The 17548-nt window shown below is 48.0% G+C and overlaps 1 protein-coding gene across 1 annotated transcript in view; it reads left to right on the top strand.

Moving 5' to 3' along the window:
* The window catches only part of LOC144149793 (proteasome activator complex subunit 4-like), an 85745-nt gene that overhangs the window by 19380 nt on the left and 48817 nt on the right, over positions 1–17548 (top strand). The window contains exons 10-18 of the mRNA XM_077681434.1: positions 942–1148; positions 1960–2146; positions 4054–4208; positions 5654–5807; positions 6618–6716; positions 8445–8582; positions 9764–9985; positions 14769–14926; positions 16951–17043. Of these exons, the coding sequence (XP_077537560.1) occupies positions 942–1148; positions 1960–2146; positions 4054–4208; positions 5654–5807; positions 6618–6716; positions 8445–8582; positions 9764–9985; positions 14769–14926; positions 16951–17043 (1413 nt within the window). The remainder of the gene's footprint in view (positions 1–941; positions 1149–1959; positions 2147–4053; positions 4209–5653; positions 5808–6617; positions 6717–8444; positions 8583–9763; positions 9986–14768; positions 14927–16950; positions 17044–17548) is intronic.

Genomic DNA, 17548 nt, shown 5'->3' with positions numbered 1-17548 from the left:
ATGAAATTTCTCAGAGGTGGGAATGCTTTGCTTGGGATAAAATCCTGAGTTTCTAGTCTCTTGCTTCTATCCCCTCTCCCCCCTCCTTATTCTCTTGGTATCGGAGGGTTTAAGTTGCCTAGTTTTCATCTAGTGGTGTATAGCCGAGTGGGAAAGTGCTCCAACTTCGAAAATAAACGTGGCCAAAACTAAAACAACGGTAACGTAAGGGCAAGCTGCCATGGTGTTTGTTTCATCTACTTTAAAAGCTTTCCCACTCAGCTACGCGTGGTTTCCACTTATTGAGCTTAGCACTGAGGTCTCGAATTGACAGTGTACAGTCTTAGCAAGATTGACGTTGCAATTCTTGAGAGTTCGCATCAGAAGGACTGTCGTAGACATGCCATGCTGCTTGTATACCGTATTTACTCGAGTCTAGGCACCCTCCCCTGCTTTCAGGGGAAAATTTGGAAAAAAATGTTTGCATGCGAATCTAAGCACCCCCTCTTCTGAGCAACCACCGCAAGGTGGATTTCAGACGCGTGGAAGCGGGCTCGAGTTGACGTTGTGGCCAAGTCATTTATGGAGCTTTCAATTACGAACCACTTCAACAGAACAGAAGACGTAAGTGGATACTGAGAGCGGCAGCCCGAGTGGCACAACGGACTCGAAGGGTAGTGAAGCTGACTGGGTATCACACGAAAGCGGTGGGCTCACTGTCTGAACCGATTTTTCGGTTGTTCAGATAAAACATTATTCCTTACGCCGGTCTCGTCGAAATATGGCCGTGAAAGAAAGTGGAGGTTGGGGGAGGAGGTAATTTAGGTTTTTTGAATCTTAGCACCCCCTTCCCCTCACTTTGGGCATCGTGATCTTGGAAAAAAAGGGGGTGCTTAGAATCGAGTGAATGCGGTATATTTGATGAAAGAGATGGGGAGTGATGATCGCGATGGTGCTCGCAGGGAGCGCTACCGACCACCATCCTGGGAGCCTACGGTGCCCGAGACTCACCGCATGTCGGATGCGGACGTGACGACGTTTGTGGAGAGCGTGCGTCCCGTCGTGCTGCTGTCCATGTTCGGCAAGGGCGGGAGCTCCGGAGCGGCCGTCGCGCTCCAGAACTTGGCCCTTCTTCGGCCGGAGCTCGTCATACCGCCTGTCATCGAGAGGTGCGTCCTCTCTCTTTTCTCCTTTTAACTCTACCGGAAGGTCCTAGAAAATGAAGACGGAAGTGTTGAAACTCGAGCTTTACTCTTATGTTGAGGAGGTGTACGTGCTTTCACTTGGGTTGAGTAGTCTTTGTGAGCATTTGGCTGCTGCAGACTCTCTTGTTCAGCTGTTCTGTTTGAGGCTGCTGTTATCATGGTCGTTTGCTTAGTCTACGAAATGCAAAGGCATATCTTGCACGTGCTGTTTATTATTATATTACTCCCGAGTTTTGCATTGTGCTGTAGTTGCAGATGGTGTAGCCAGAACCAGTACTAAAGTACAATTTTGAAAGCAGAGCGCCTGCTGAACGCCGTGGTGGTGCGTGCATTTTCGTGTGCAGGAAAGGGCAGACTTGCAGGAAAGGTCGCAAATTGTTTCCTGGCGGCTTCATTAAAAAGGAGCGCGTGGTAAAGAACGCATGTGCTGTAACTGAGTTGATGAGGCAACCCGCTGCAGTGGCTCAGTGGCTACGGCATTGCGCTGCTGAGCACAAGGATGCGGGTTCGATTCTCAGCTGTGGAGGCCGCTTTTCTGATGGAGGCGAACAGTAAAACGCCCTTGCGTACGAGATCTCAGCACTTGTGAAAGATCCCAAGCTGGTCAAAATTAATCTGGAGTCCTCCACTACGGCGCGCCTCATCGCTTGCGCTGTGTCAGTGCATTAAACCCTTCAACCGATCAATCAATCAATCAATCAATCAATCAGTATATCACAAGCTGACACGGCAGGTAAGCGATGTGGCCCTATTGTTGCCTGTTGCCTTTGTGCAGGCTGTACTCGGCGCTGGAGACGTTGACAGAGCCGCACCGGCTGACGGCGGCCATGCACTGCGTGGTGGCGGTCGCCCGGAGCCTGGTGCAGGGAGGCCGCTTCTTCGCCGAGGGCCCCTCCCACGTGGTTCCCCTGCTCAACAGCTGTCTGCCGGGCATCGACCCCAACGACATCCGCAAGTGCATCGTGAGTGGCACTCTGCAGTGCATTCTTAAGCCTGGCGGCAGTGCTACGCCTAGCATAACTTGCTACTTGTCTACCGTGAAGATCTGAGAGAACACCCTCTTTTAGGGGTGAAATAATCAATTTACTAGAAGACCCCCAAAAATCGCCCACCTCTTAAAATTGATGGCTTTAGCGAGCACAATGAGCGGATAAAATAAACGTGAATGGTCTGTTCATGTGTCGATGTGGTGACTTCTTTGTCCTATCCGCACATCGCCCGAAAATTAGCCCATCTCGTACTTTTTCTTGATGTCTCCGCAGTTTTCCTTCACGGTTCAGCCACTTTTTTGTAGTTTTTCGCACCTGACCCAAAAGTTCGCCCATCCCTATTTTTCACTTGATGTCTCTGTACTTTGGGTGGGCATTCCTTCGGAACTTTATGGTAGTTGGTTTATAGCAGGGGTTGGCACGCTTTAGAGGCAGAGGGCAGAGTTGCTTGAAGCCTACACGGCGGGAGCTGGACAGCGGGGGGCCAGACGTGTGCATAGAAAGAAGTGATGATGTTATCTGGCTAAGTGTGAAGATTGGGGACAACATCAACTGGAAGCTATCTTGCTTTCTTCCTGGCTAACCCCATTTGAGGTCAAAACTGTCATGTCGGCCTTCAGATAGAAAGGGACTGGGAAGGTGGGGGGGTGCTGGCGTCGTGCCGCGTAATACGGCTTCGCGGGTAGCAGGTTGCCGACCCCTGGTTTATAGTATTCATAATTCAAGTTAGCGCAGAACAGACGTACGAAACACAGAGAAAAGACGGAATGGACTTGTGCTTGGCCTATGGCCTAGCTAGGCGTAATGCTAGGCTTAACACAAGCAGTCAGCTTGGTTCCTTTAACTAACTGGACGCTTTAGCACTGGTCCTATCTGTACTTCATGTGTCCTGTGTTTATTTTTTTGGTAATGTTTGAAAAGAATCGAAGACTCACCGAACAGCAAGTATTGTTCAGCTAAGCCTAATGTCAATGCTAAGCCTAACGATGCTAACCCTAATACCGCCACTAGTGTCTGTTTGATTTGAGCATCTCATTTAGTTACAGGAACAAGTTTTTGAGGAATGGGCAGTGTGGTGAAAGGGGGAAAGATTCGGTGTTGAAGGGCCAGAGGTTGATCCCTTCAGGAAAGGTGCGACCAACCGAATTCCGAGGTCGGTGTAGGAACGAGCTTTTTGAAGAGTCACAAGAGGATGCAGCGAAGAAATGCAGCTAAGGCATCATTCACATAGCCGTTTTTCACTCCGTCACGTCACCATCACGTCGCTGTCTTCCGTCATGGGCGACGGTTTCTCAGGCGATTTCTCGCAGAAGACGGTGCGACGGCGACGGGAGGCTGAGCTCTACGTTTCCGTTCCGTCAACGTGATGGGACCATGCCCCGCAATAAACCAATCAATAAGAACACTTAAGCTTTTACGGCTAAATTTAGTGAAAAGTGAGCACACGTAAAAATCTAGGCCATTATTTATTTTTGCATTACAGCAATTATAGTCACCTGGTATCGTATATATCACGACGTTTTCTTTACTCTTCAGATTAAGCTCGCTCAATTCTAGGCTAAACTGATCACTAGGCAAATGACCCTGCACTCTGACGGAGAGTTCCAGTACGAACGCTACTCCGTTACGTCTCAGTCGCGGTTTTTTTGATGTGACGGTGCCGTGACGGAGAAGATGACGGCTGTGTGAATGAGGCCTAAGAGGGCAACAAAGATTTTGACAGGTAGCGAAGTGCCCGGGAGGCAGCGCCAGTCACCCTGCTTGTGGTGCTGCTTGACTGAAAGGGGAAATGTGAAGGCAAATGTGAGTGTTGTAAGCGGCCAGTAGCTGCTGATGGGCTTCCACTCAGAGCGCCTGTTCCCCCCTCCATGATCACACAGGTGACATTCCAGTTCATCTCGACATTTGCCACCTTGGTACCCCTGGTGGACTGCTCCAAGGCGGTCGGGGTGCGCACGGACCTCAGTGAGATTGAGCACGACGTGTGCCTGGCCACTGCGGGCTTCGAGGACTTCGTGCTTCAGCTCATGGGCCGGTATGCATCTTTTCAGTTATTCTTTTTATTCTTTAGCAACAACTGATCACAGCAAACCCGCTACGTGAACCTTCTAAATCTTTCATGGTGTTTCATCAAGAGTGTTCGGTACTGATAATTTGCTCTGGTACGTTGCTTTAGAAAGCAGCGAATGCCTAGCCCCTATGTTATCTGATTTCAAGTGGACATGCTTCACACATTATTGTGTCCCTGGGACAATGCAGTGGTTAATGTACACTGAGAGTATAGTAGTGTAGTTCCCCACACCGTTGGCCAAGTCCCTGTGGTGTGTGAGGGGCCTACCGCTGTCTGGTTCGACCTCAGTTGTACGTCGTTTTCTGCTGTTACCTAGAAAAAAGTTTCGCATATGCTGAAAACGTTTTTTTCAAACAGGAGTAAACTGGGAAGAGAAGTAATGGAATGGTGTGCGCTAGTAACATGTGTGGTTGCGGCAATAGGTCCACATTTAAAGAAAAAAGGAAAAAAGTAAAGTTTAACCTATTTTTGCCTTTGCTGAGACGAGAAAGAGAGAGAGAGAAAGAAAGAATTATGCCCACCTCCCCTCGCGGGAACCCTGGTGTGATGCGACGCTGAAGGGGGTTCCATTGGTGTCACATCAAGCAATCGTCGAGTACGGCAAGAGAGCAAGCGCAAGCGCGGACGACCAACGACTGAGAGGCCGGCCGGAGCGCGGCACTCCGCTTCTATGCGCAGCGCGCCCGAAGGAGAGGAGACCGCAGAGAGAGAGAGTACTGCACATGCACACAGTGTGCAGCGCGACCGCAGATGTTGGGAGAGAGTGTTCGCTATCGGAGAGAGGAGAGGAGGCGGGCGGAGGAGAGACGCAGCTGTGCGGACGTGGACGACGGACGCACGCAGGACAGGGCCGCCGGCAAGAGATGCTCCTCTCAGTGTTGCATCTAAAAGCAGAGATCTTAAGTGGCATAGCGAGAGGCAACAGCAGCCGCTGTGTTGCTGAATAGGTCTGCTATTGGAATAGAAAGTAGTGGGGAAACAAGGCCCTTTCCTGATGTGGCAAACTGTTTAGTTGGCTAACTGAGACAAATAAGGATGCCAGGAAGGCAAAATACGAGTTTTGTTCACTCGAAAGACTGTTTGTCCCAATAACAGTGAGGCCGCTGCCAAGACTTAAACAAGACTGGGTGATAGTAGTGGGGCGTCTAGCCTTGTTTGTTCATGCCACCTGAATGCTGACATGCAAGTGTTTACGTATTTCTTGAAATTTTTTCGGTTGTAAAAACATTTCGTGGCTGGCAGTTACCAGCGGCTAGCTCTTTCAAACTGGACAAGGTTATATTTTGTCGTGATATAGGCTCGGAAGCGCTGGCCGTGCCATTCCTCCAGCATGGTAGGCTCGCAGTCTCTGTCCTCTCCCAGTTTGTGTGCATAGGCCAGATCAGGAGTTCCCTCCTCCCCCTTTCCAGGTGCTTCTCGCTGATTGAGAACAGCAGCCTGGAGAACCCGACGCGTCTGGACCGGGACACGGACAAGATGAACACGGAGGAGAACATCCTCGAGGTGGGCCTGGCCTCCACCTTCAGCAGCATCCTCTCCCAGTGCTCCCCGGACATCTTCCAGGTGAGAAGGCGCTCGAAGAGATAGGGACAATGCAGCCTTCTTAAAGGTGTGCTCAGTAAATGGCGTCTAGCTACACGAATTTGCAAATTTCTTTTTAAATCTCTCACGGCCTGGTCACAACCACGAGCTATGTCTGCCAAACAATTAAGGGTGCTATGCTGCTAAGCAGCCATATTGCCATGATGCTTGCAGAATGTGCACTTCGGAGAACTGATATTATCTCGTTCTCATTCAAACTTGGCAATGCCTTGCTGCTACCCAGACAACCTTTGACAGATGTCTGTAGATGCCTGCAAGTGCTGAACGAGGCCTTGTATTGGTATATTGTTGTAGTGCATAGTTTAACCAACATAGCTACATAGGTCCGACTTCTGTTTAGGAAAAAGATGATGTGGCCATTATTGCCACCCACCATCATTCAGTGGCTCAATCATTACGTCGTTAAGCACAAGTTCATGGCCTTGGATCATCACCACTCCATCTCTGTTTTGGTTGAAAATGCGGCACCAATGATTTTATGTGCGTGCGTTTTTTTTTGGCACCCGTTAGACAACCTCAGATGGTCTAAGCCAGTACAGATAGAGACACACCTTTTCAAATGCAACAGATATGGCCTTGCGAGGAAGGGCCATATTTGCCCTCTAATTTGCTCCAATTATGTCAGCCTCGTAGCAGGGCTGATTGAGTTCAAATGAAATTGAGTGGGACCACCTTTTATGGCTGCTGTTTAATTCGTGCGTGTGATTTTCGCGAGCCCGATTGGAGGCAGAAACTGATAACCACTCGCTCCCTCTTCCCTCCTCACTTCAGGCGGCCCTGAAGAAGCTGCATTCCTTCGTGTCCAGCCGGATCCTGGAAACGCGTGTGTCTGGCCGATACGTCGCCAACATGTGCCGCTGCATGGCTCGGGTAAGCCTGGCCTGCTGTCTGCTTCCGCTGGCCTCGCATATAGACGCCGGTCCGTCACATGTAGGACCGTGTTGCTGCCTGAAGACTTTAGATATGTAAAAGGTGCAATAAGTGCGGAGCATTTCAGGGGCCCAGCTGGTTGTTGCAGCCCGTCCAGGGCAGTGCAGGAATAGCTCGTTAATTCGAACTCGAAAGGGACCGTAAAATTGTTCGAATTAGCGGACAGGCACTAGAAGGAATGGACGTCGCGCCACACTGCGTGGGCAGAACGCAAAGAAGCCACGAGTTGAAAATTAGGCGCTAGCACACGTTGGTAGGTGACTTCGTAAATAATGTTAACGGAGCTCGAACAGCGAACAAAATAAATTGGTCAGTCAGTTATATACCAGAAACAGGCGCTGACATGCATGCACATGAGCAACGAGCCGTAATGTTGAAATAATGATGCTGTTTATGCTTGAAAACGCAGTTACCATTATCGAACACACGCTCGAAAATTCATTGTATTCACTCTGGGCCGACTTCTGCAAGGAGCGATGGAATTCAGGAGATCTCAGTTCGAATGAACCGTTCTGGATACTGAAGCATTAGAAGTATCGGGAGCTTTCCCCCATTGAAATATACAGGGCTGTGCCGCGACTAGGGCGTCAGTTCGAATTAACTGTAAGTTCGAATTAACCGAGTTTGAATTAACGAGCTTTTACTGTAACTAGCCACCGCTGTCACACGGCGTCACGCACCCAAATAAAGGCTTTGAAAATATAACCGTTTCCCTGGTCAGGATCGAGCCTGGGTCCCCCGCATTACGAAGCCAATATCAATTCCATTGTGCCACAGGCGCACGTCACTCGTATCTAAAGAGTTGGGGGCGATCTTTTCACCGTGCTGCTGCAATTATTAGGCCGCAAATATGTATTGGCACAATAATATAGAATAGGAAAAAACCATGAATGACACGTTAATTACCCCCAATTAAGGAAAGCTTAATCCAGTGTCTATTTATGGGCCTTTTCAGGGGCTGTGGTGCCCTCTCTTGACTACATTTGGTATTAACACCCATGCTGATGCTGGAACTAGTCGAGAGGTCCTTCTAGTGAACCACCGCTAAGCACTTGACAGCTTCCTTGTTGAGTGGAACTGCTTTAATTTTTTGCAGTGGCCTTTGAGTTCTGAATGTAATGGCATTCTAACCACAATAGGGTACAATAGAAGCACAATAGAGCACAATAGAGGCTTGCAACCACCAGGCGGAGTGGAAAGAGCAGGCAAGAGAAATTATGCGTGATGTTTACCATGCCTCTTTTGAGACATTTATTGGAGTTGCAGGGAGGACACCACAATTCCGCATCATAGTTGAGTGTGCTGAAAAATGTTGATGCGCCCGACAATGGACAGTTATTTTTGCAAAAATTGAGATGTGTGCACTACGTTTGAAAGCACATAGGCTTCGAAATATTAGATGCAGTCCTGGAAATAACCCGCGCTGTCATTCGCAGTTGCTGCCCTAGCAGCCATCTGTGGCGGCGTTCTTTTGCGCAACAGTGAATCTTAGAATGGAAGAACTGTTTCAAGAAAACTGGGTGAAGGAAACTTCTTCTTGCAATCTTTAAAGCCGCCTTCTCGTTCCTGTTTTTTTTTTTTTTTTTCCCATAAAATGCGCTCCTAAATTGGCGAGCTGTGGATCTAGTGCACTGGTTTAGCCCTGCGGTTCAACGCACACCGTTCCAGGTGAACCCCAAGTTGGCCCTGGGCACCTTTGTGCCGCACTTCACCAAGCTGGTGCTCGCACTGACTGAGTCTGAGGACGTCGTCACCGAGGAACTGCTGGACGATGAGCTGCTCTTTGGCCTGCTGCTGCTCTCCGAGGTGATGAGGGGGTGGCCACCATTCTTTGGCACGTGGGGTGGGAAAAAATTGGCTCCGCATCTGCTCGTGTCGCTGCAAGTGTTGTCGAAAGACAGTACTCACCTGCTGCGCGTGCCACGTAACAACTGTCTCCGGCCTCATCCGCCCACCTCTCGAGCTGTCTACCCGTTGGGGATTTGCGGAGTTCAGTTTTGCCGCCTTGGCACTGCTGGTTGGGACTGTCGGGACTTGGCGCTCAAGCCATAGGCATTAGGCTCAGCTGCCAGCCTTGTTTGTATCTTGTGGTTGAAACATTGTTTTCAGCACATGTGTTTTTCAAATTTCCTCTCGAAAAAATCGAGCACACACTTTATTTCAAAGAACACTGCAAACAACCTGTTTAGTATCAACCCTCTTCCTCGTGTAAGCCTAATATTATCTTTTTTACTGAGCAATGTGTTGACAAATATGGAACATCTTTCTAGATTTATTTGATTGAAAATACTTTGCCTATGTGAACTTCTCACCCAAGAATTCTTTCAACTTTGGCCGGGCAGCTGAATCGAGGGACACACAGACATACGTACAACAGACCAAAATGTTAAGATTTAAGTAGCCCAAGAAAAACTGTCTTTAAAGGTTTAGCTGGTCTTTCACACTCTGCAAAGTGGCTTGACGAATGCTTGGAACACTGTACGGTTACCTACAAATCGCCCACAGCCGCGCATATTGTGAATGTGTGACATAAGATTTCGCAAGTCATTGTGCTGACGTGAAATTTTGCAGCATCTCAGTGTTCCCCAGTGTTTATTGCAGCGTTAGTGATGTATGATGGCACCCACAGGAAAAAAAAATTGACAGATTTCTCAGTTTCACGTACCGCGGTATACATGCACCCGTGCCAAGAGTAGCACATAATTGGTGGAAGAAGAATCTTGACCACAGCTCGTTGAAGCAACTAATTGAATGAGCAATTTCGATGAATTGCAATGAATTCTGACTAGTAGCATGTCTTCCCTAAACCCTCCTTGCCCCATGTCGTGGCTGCGCAGACGTTGTAGAAACTAGAGTTCGGTAAACAAAACAACACAGATGAAGGGCGACGCTCAGCACACAAGAACAATGACACAGGAGCTCCAGTTTGTTGAGCAAGTGTGCACCAACTTGCCGAACAATGTGTGGTGCCTGTGTGTGTGCAACAGATGGTGCGCTGCGACGGCCGGGAGCTGCTGCCGCACGTTCCGGCGCTGCGCCAGGTGCTGGGCCGCACGCTGCAGCTGTCCTCGCGGCGTGGCTACCTGCTGGCCAGCAGTCTGCTCCGCAACATGCTGCGTGCGTGCAGCATGGTCTTCCCCCTGGACTACCGCAGCACCGCCACCCCCTGGGAGGAGTGCCTCGACTTTGCCTCCCACCTGCCCATACGGGTAGGCCACAGCCGCTAGATCTGGTTTCCGAGTATCGGCCCTCTTTTCTGTCATTGTTGTGTGCCGCCGACAGTGGCCATTGGTCGAACCGCATCACGTGACATTTGTTTACCCCAGAAGAACCATGGGCGCTGACATTTTGGTGCCTCTGTGTTACCGCGTGCGTGCGTTCTTTGATAAAGCGTGATTTTCGGGGCATGGTGTGGCTGTATGACACGTTGAGAATGAGATTTTGAGCCCCAGACAGAGTAGCGAAGCCGTGCTGCTCTGTACCGAGCTGTTTCAACCAGCTCGAAGGTGGAAAACACCTTCTTCGCTTCCCACTGGGGAAGAACGAGAGTGGCCTGGCGGAACCTGCAGCCATTACAAAAGTGTAGCTTTTCTAGTGGCTCTGGCATAACCTAGGGCCACTAAATAAGCTACGCTAGCGTAACCGAACATGACCCTGTCGCACCGGCGCGCAGTCTTGAAATTCTCGAAAAGTAAACAGAGCTGTCATGGTTGCCAAGTGGCACCCGGACCAATTCTACCTGTGAATTTAGGCAGCAACGGGGCGCATAAAGCTGGCCACCCTGTTATCAGGCACTAAAATGGCTGCCACCATGTGCCAGTGTCGTCACTCTTAAGGGGGGACACCCCTCTTAAAACTATTTCTTTAAATTTTTAAGTAAACTCTGTGAAACTTGTCAGTCTTGCTGCTTTCCCCCCACTGATTTCAAATATGGCATTATTTTTTAGTTGGTCAATTAGGTCCTGAGATAATTAGTGGTAATTAACCATTTTTGGAGGAACAATAGACAAAACTGTGTTGGTCAGAAAACTGTAATCTTTACATTTTCCAACACTATGAACCCTGGTGAGTGCAATAAGACAATCAATTTTTTCATTCATCGCTTGGAACTGATTTTACCGCTCATTAAACTTCAGTGTTTAAAGTTGGCACTCAAAATGGCTCCTTGCCAGTGTTGCCACCAAGGTTTAACGAGCTGTAAAATTAGTTTCAAGCGACGCATCAAAAAACTAATTGTCTTATTGCACTCACCAGTGTTCATAGTATTAGAAAATGTAAAGACTACAGTTTTCTTACCAACACAGTTTTGTCTATTGTTCCTCCAAAAATGGTTAATTACCTCTAATTATCTCGGCACCTAATTGACCAACAAAAAAAATAATGCCATATTTGAAATCAGTGGAGGAAAAGCAGCAAGACTGACAAGTTTCACAGAGTTTACTTAAAAATTAAAAAAGTTTTTTTAAGAGCAGTGTCCCCCCTTAAGGGGGGACGTGGCTTTCAAAATCAACTTTTTTATTTCTTTGTGGATTTTGATGAAAATTGGCACAGCAACTGGAAATGCTTCCGTGATAACACCATAAAAATTTCAAACTAATATTTTGATAACTTTTTTATGTATTAAATTTTCTTTCTGTTGCGCTTGTACCGAGCTTGAGCGGCTTATAAAACATGATAGAAAACTTGTTCGAAGTGCTTTGCATTCCCAAATGAATGGACGAGGTCGTGACAGTTTTAGAATTTTTTTTTTACAACACAATGTTTTTTAGTTTTCATTTTTTTAGAGGTTAATGTGCACTAGGCATGTTGACTGTGAACGATTATTTGAATAAAAAAATCACAAAAAACAAATCTGGAAAACCAAGAGTGTCACGACCTGAACTGTTCATCAAGGAATGTAATGCAAGAAACGGAATCAAAATAGACCCAGCGGTCACAAATAAATCCCTGGTACAAGCGACACAGGTGGCAAAAAAAAAAACGTTTTGAGAAAACGGCTTCCGAAGTTGCAACATAGGTTTCACTTATCCAAAGTCGTCACGGTTGTAGCCTTTCATGTCCTTTTGAACATGGGGCTTCTGGAATGCCTTGCCTTGAAATTGGAGTGCCTTTTACAGCCTTTCTCTTTCCAGAAAACATCATTTTCAGCTCCTCTGTGAAGAGTACATACCCCACTTTGCAGACCAAACGAAGGGGGAGATGGGTTTAATGGGCTTTCAATGCAAAGTAGGTTAGCTGGTTGGCTGTATCGCACTGAACAGCCTCCTTTTGCAGTGTTGTCACCATGGCAACAAGTTAAGCATTTTTTTTACTTAAATTTGAACATTTTTGGCTTTTTTTATGTGTTATCATCTTGCCTGGCACAGCAACTTAGTACTCATACGTGCAGGTGTTCATTGCCAAAAGTTTGCATACCACAAGCATGAAAATGAGCTACTTTGAAGCTTCGTAGAGTATTCTGCATAACTCCCAACTTTTATGCAAGAGCACATTTTTTTACTACTTTTGACATTCAAGGCATCCAATATTTCTCGCAGCAAAGCCAGTATGCCCTAAGCAATGGTATCAATAATTTCACTAAAAAATCACTGTTAAATGCTGCGACAGTAACGTACATTTTTAATGCAGAGAACATATTTTTATTCCTATATTACTAACTCAAACCTGTTTGCATGAAAATTACAAGTGCACGGGAAACGTTGCGCAAAAAAGGCGATATGGCTCGCGCGCATCGCAGCGCACGCTTACCGCGACATATCGAACTTTGATTATACCTTATATGGCTGGTCAGGTCGCTTTTAAGATTAAATCTAACGTCGCAGGCATTAATTACAACTACTGGCGTTCAATCGTAACCGGTTGCCCAGTCATGTGCTGCTCCAATGCGCGTCGCGTCGGCTATGCCGTGCGCGCCGCAGCGTTTGACGCGTCGACCGTTTCTTTCTCAAGGCTAGCGAGCCCACAGTCAAAACACAGCAATAACTAAGCGTGTAAACATCGCAAACCCGACGAAAAGTTCACTTCACGAACCGCTATCGCAAGCGCGCACACCGCGTCACCCTCCGGGGTCTGGCGACGGTAGAGTCACGCGCACCACGAAGAGTTCGATGACCTCCTCCTTTCGAGCCACACAACTTCCCGTAATCTGGCTCGTTATCTCCGGCATTCCCACCGCGATAACGTCCGTGTTGAATACCATAGATTGAACAGAAACTCGGCCGAGCGAAGCGGCAAAAATGAACTCAAACCGCTCGCTAAGCAGCTCAGGCGGCCGCCATCTTGCGTTGCGCCCGTGACATCCAATCAGGAGGGTCTTTGTTCTGCGCCCCGACCGGATGACCAATAGCGCTTCAGCATCTATTTCTAGCTTCGTTTGTGCGTCGTTTCTTTTCTGCCGTTTGTGCGTTTGTGAATGAACGAAGATAAAAGAGATGAGCGGAACCGGAAAGACGATCGCTCGGCCGATCTAACCATATCAAAATGGCTGCGCCCGGTGGCACCGTTGCGGAGATAGAGCGCTCCGAAAATTGCCGTTTTTTCGCCCTTTTGCGCTGATAGTTTGTCACCGCGCCTGACAAAAGTATTTTTTTATGCCACTTTGCGACGCTTTTCAGCCTAAAAACTTTGCAGACGCATAGAATAGGAAACATAGAAGCCGAATATGTGGGTTTCAAAAAAACGATGTTTTGGTCATTTTTCCGAAGTTGAAAGCCGCGTCCCCCCTTAATTTAGTGGCTCTAGGGTAGGCGTCTCTGCTCTCACTGGCGTCATTGTACTCTTGTTACTCTCCCAATCGTCACTGCTTCGACCCGTTTTGGGAAAGGAAAGCGTTCATGGCCAGTCCTTTCCTCTTCTTAAATGGCGATAGCTTTCAATGCCTGATTGTGCAAAAAACTGGCATTGTTGTGTTTGCTCTTGTTGTCCAGTAACTGTGAAGAGTAAGTAAAAAGATTACTTGAGTTTGTACGGGAATTGAACCTGGGTTAGGAGCTGAGTGTGTTACCTCAGCGCTACTTCGGCACATTGCCAGTGCCGGAACAATAGGTATACCCCTGTCACATGGCAGTTCTAATGACAATTACAGCAAATTTCATTAGTTCGGCGCTACACGAGAATATCGAACGGCATTCGAGGCCAATGGCATTTTGCGGGTAAATGAGGTTGGGCAACTCACTCAGTGGCCAAATGAGTCGCCTCAACAGCAGTGTCGCGTCACTAGACCAGGAAGTTCAGTAATATACCAAAAAATACTGCTTCTAAAAACGCTCAGTAAACTTATATTTTCCCCATCATATTGTTTGTCAAATAAAAACAAACGAGTACTTATGAAACAAAAATCTCGTCCCCAGTGCATACGTGGCCCTAATACGGACTTTTTGCGAACTTGTCTCGGCTTGTGATGTCTACTTGTACCACTTAAAACGGTGATTTCCTTCTTTTTAATTAAAAAAAAATTATTTGTTTTGCCGCTACCACTATCAAATGACGCTTGTTTCGCCGTGTAGACCCGCACGGCCAAGCCGAATGTCATTAACAGCTAATGTCGTTCACTTTGAACGACACTAGAATTGCCATGCGGCAGGGGTATTCGCCCAGTGCTTGTAGCGCTAGCTTCGTATTGCATGGCAGGTGGACATGGCGGCGCATGAGTAGAACAGGTGTGTGCAGAGCAGAGCTATGGGAAAGCTGGCATGGGGCTTGCGGCCGGCTGTCTGCCTGTCAGAGTGGTTTGTGCCGAGAGGTGAAGAAACAGAAGTGGAGGACGAGAGACAAACACAGTGTTGCAGTAAAGAAGTTTTTGATAAAAACCTTCAGAGCACGTAAGCTGAGTAACATGCCCCGAGCAGTTTTTCTCTCGCATGTTTCTCCTTCGCTTGTTTTTGAAAAATAGTCCCAGCGGATGACTTTCGGTTGTAATGCGTACCATGGGGTGGCATCGCTGAGGCGCGTTGTCAAAGCACGTCTCTTCTCCCTTTGCCCTCCTCCTCGCAGGAGTGGGGCCAGGCAGGAGACCTGGAGCACCTGGGCATCCGGTGGCACCTTCCCACGCCCGAAGAGCTGGCCTGCGTCCAGGAGCTCCTGGAGGCCTTCCTGCGGCCAGAGCTGGAGGCCCTGGGCCTCTGGAGTCGGGGAGAGCGCACCCTGTCCAGGTGAGTCCTTCCCCTGCTCAGGAGAGAAGCGGATGGATTACGGTGTGCCTCAAGGTTGCGCTCTGGGTGGAATGCTGTTGATTTTGTAATCCATTGGCCTGTGGTGGTGTATGTTAAATAACTGAGGTGTCTTGTGGTACTGTAAAGGGCGTGATGCCCAGCTCAGCAGGAGCTGTTTTTCATGGTAACGGCTGAAAACAAAAGCACGTATGCATGCAAGATTTCGTTGAAGAACCCTGCATGGTCTTCATTGATCCGTAGCCCTACACTGAGGTGCACATCGGGGCCTAGGTGCAACTTTGGTGTGAAAAACTGCAATTTGGGTGACTCCAGTGTCGGGTAAAGTGTGCCACAGAGTTTGTTTCCAGCCAGAAGAGTGTTCTTTATTTTGTTCCACAATTGGCAAGTGAAAATGTGTCTTGAATAAGTGGGGCGACACCTTGGTAAAAAATTGGTTCTTGAGTATCGGAGGACGTTGATGTTGCGCAGAAGGGCCCGCTGCATTCTTGTTTGCCCAGGCATTGTTTCAGTGCACACGAGCGTCCACCCAAGTTGGAAAGTGTGCTCATACTCTACAATTTTGAAGTGAATGATGGGAAACATGCAGTTAGTACTTACCAGATTTTTAAGAGCTCATAATTGTTTGCCAATCAACATGTGACATATCTTTTGTTCTGTGCTTTGAGTGCACATTCTTTTTGTCATTTCTTCCTGCTGTAGTTCAATTTTAAAGTCTCATTTACATCAGTGCACAAAGGCACATGCAGATGTCTTGTACTTTTTCTTTTTAACCTGCACGGCTTTCTTTCAGTGACGTGCGAGTAAAATTTTAGGAGCGCATACACACTGGGCTCATATTGCCTAGGCGAAGGGCACTGGATTTTTGGCAAGTGCCCCAAACGTTCCCAGTGGGCACACTGGCAGGCCATCCACTCACACACACTGGAGCGTGTTGTGGCTTCCGACTTCGCTAGAAAATGAACACTGGTAGCCGTTGGGGGTGAAAAAGGGGGAAACTACAGGCCAAAAATACCGTATTTACGTGAATCTAACACGTTTTGGATTGTAACGCGCACCCGTTTTTTGCGGTCCAAAGAAGAAAAAACGCTACGTCCTCGATTGTAACTCCCACTAGACTTTCATTTTTTGATACCAAAATGCAACTTTTTCTCACTTTGAACAAGCAAGGTTTGTTCCAAAGGTGGCACAAAATAAAATGTGCCAGTTATTGCCGGCAAGGCAGTCGCCACCGTCCCAGAAGCCCTGTCGTTACGGGTCTCTGAGCCGCTCGCTGCTGCTGCACGTACTCCGCCAGCGGGTCTTCAATTTAGGGATATCGGCCCCTCTTTGGTCCACTTAACGCTTTCCGTGTCGCCTTGCTTGCGAAAATTTTCACTTTCTGTTTGCGGCAGTCCCGCACGCAGGTCTCCAGAACACGAAACGCACGTGACGCGGCCCGATTTCCATCACTTTCCGCGCACAAGATTACTTGCTTCTTTTAAATGCAGCATTGTGGTGATCCCGCCGTGTCTTCGCAGTGGGAATTTCCATGGCGGAAAGAACAGAGGAACGAGAAAAAAGACTAAGCAGACAACAAAGGCAAACATGCGCTGACTACGAAGCGCAGGCTGTGTGTTCAGTAGTCAAGCGGGCATCTTGAAACGTCGATGGCGATACGGTGCCGCAGTTTTGAGTCGTACTGAATTGTAAGGCGCATGTAATTTTGGGACCTATTTTTCTGGAAAAAAGGTGCGCTTCAGATTCGAGTAAATACGGTAGTTGAAAATGACAAGTTGCTTGGAGTTCATGGGATTAGCTCGCAGTGCATAAGCTCAATCCCAATATCAAATTCTGAGAGGCAGCAGAAGTTACACTAATTCCTAGTTGGCTCTTGAGGTCAATTAGGAGTCATTTGGAGTTTTCGCGCTGAGCCTTTCCGGGAAGTGCATCCTGTTCCCACTGTGTCATCCAGGCTTAGCTTCGTATTGTTTTTGAATATGTATTTTTTTCTCTCTCTCTCTCAGAGAGGAGGTACAACGCAGCCTCAACCTTGTCTTGGACTGCATCCTGGGAGCTGGCCTGGTGCTGCCCATGTGGCCGGGAGACTGCATCAACCTGTGAGTGAACGACCAATCCGTCGGTTTAAGTGCAGAGCACGTTAGGGGCTGCTCTCCTTGTCGTCATAGCTCGCTGTAATGGTCGATGTCAAATGACTGCCGGAATCGGGCAGTGCTGCGAGGTAACAGACCCAAGTAGAGCCCGGCGTTCTGTCGTAGGGCGTCCCGCAGAGGATTCGAAAACCAAGCGGTTTAAATAGTCATGACTGTTTGAAACTCGTGAACCACTGGCGCTTGTCATACATCTCCCCGTTGTTTAACGCAAAAAAAAAAAAAAAAAAAAAACTGCAGGTACATTTGACGCAAAATATACGTGCAGGAGGAAAAGCATGAAAAGAACAGAACTCCCGCTGGCGCTGTTGCAGGCAGGGAGTGTGCGAGCACTATGGAGGCGGGAAATTTGAATTGCTTTGGGCGGTAGCAGTGAGCGGATAATGGTGCTGCAGCCCATTATGGCGAATCACTTTCTCTGCACTTTTGTCAGCTTTCACGTTGATTGGAACGG

The sequence above is a fragment of the Haemaphysalis longicornis genome, unplaced genomic scaffold (genome assembly GCF_048455015.1).
Source record: "Haemaphysalis longicornis isolate Haplotype H1 unplaced genomic scaffold, Haemaphysalis longicornis Haplotype H1 scaffold_8, whole genome shotgun sequence".
NCBI classification, from domain to species: Eukaryota; Metazoa; Arthropoda; class Arachnida; order Ixodida; family Ixodidae; genus Haemaphysalis; species Haemaphysalis longicornis.
This window is presented reverse-complemented; position numbering and strand designations above follow the sequence as displayed.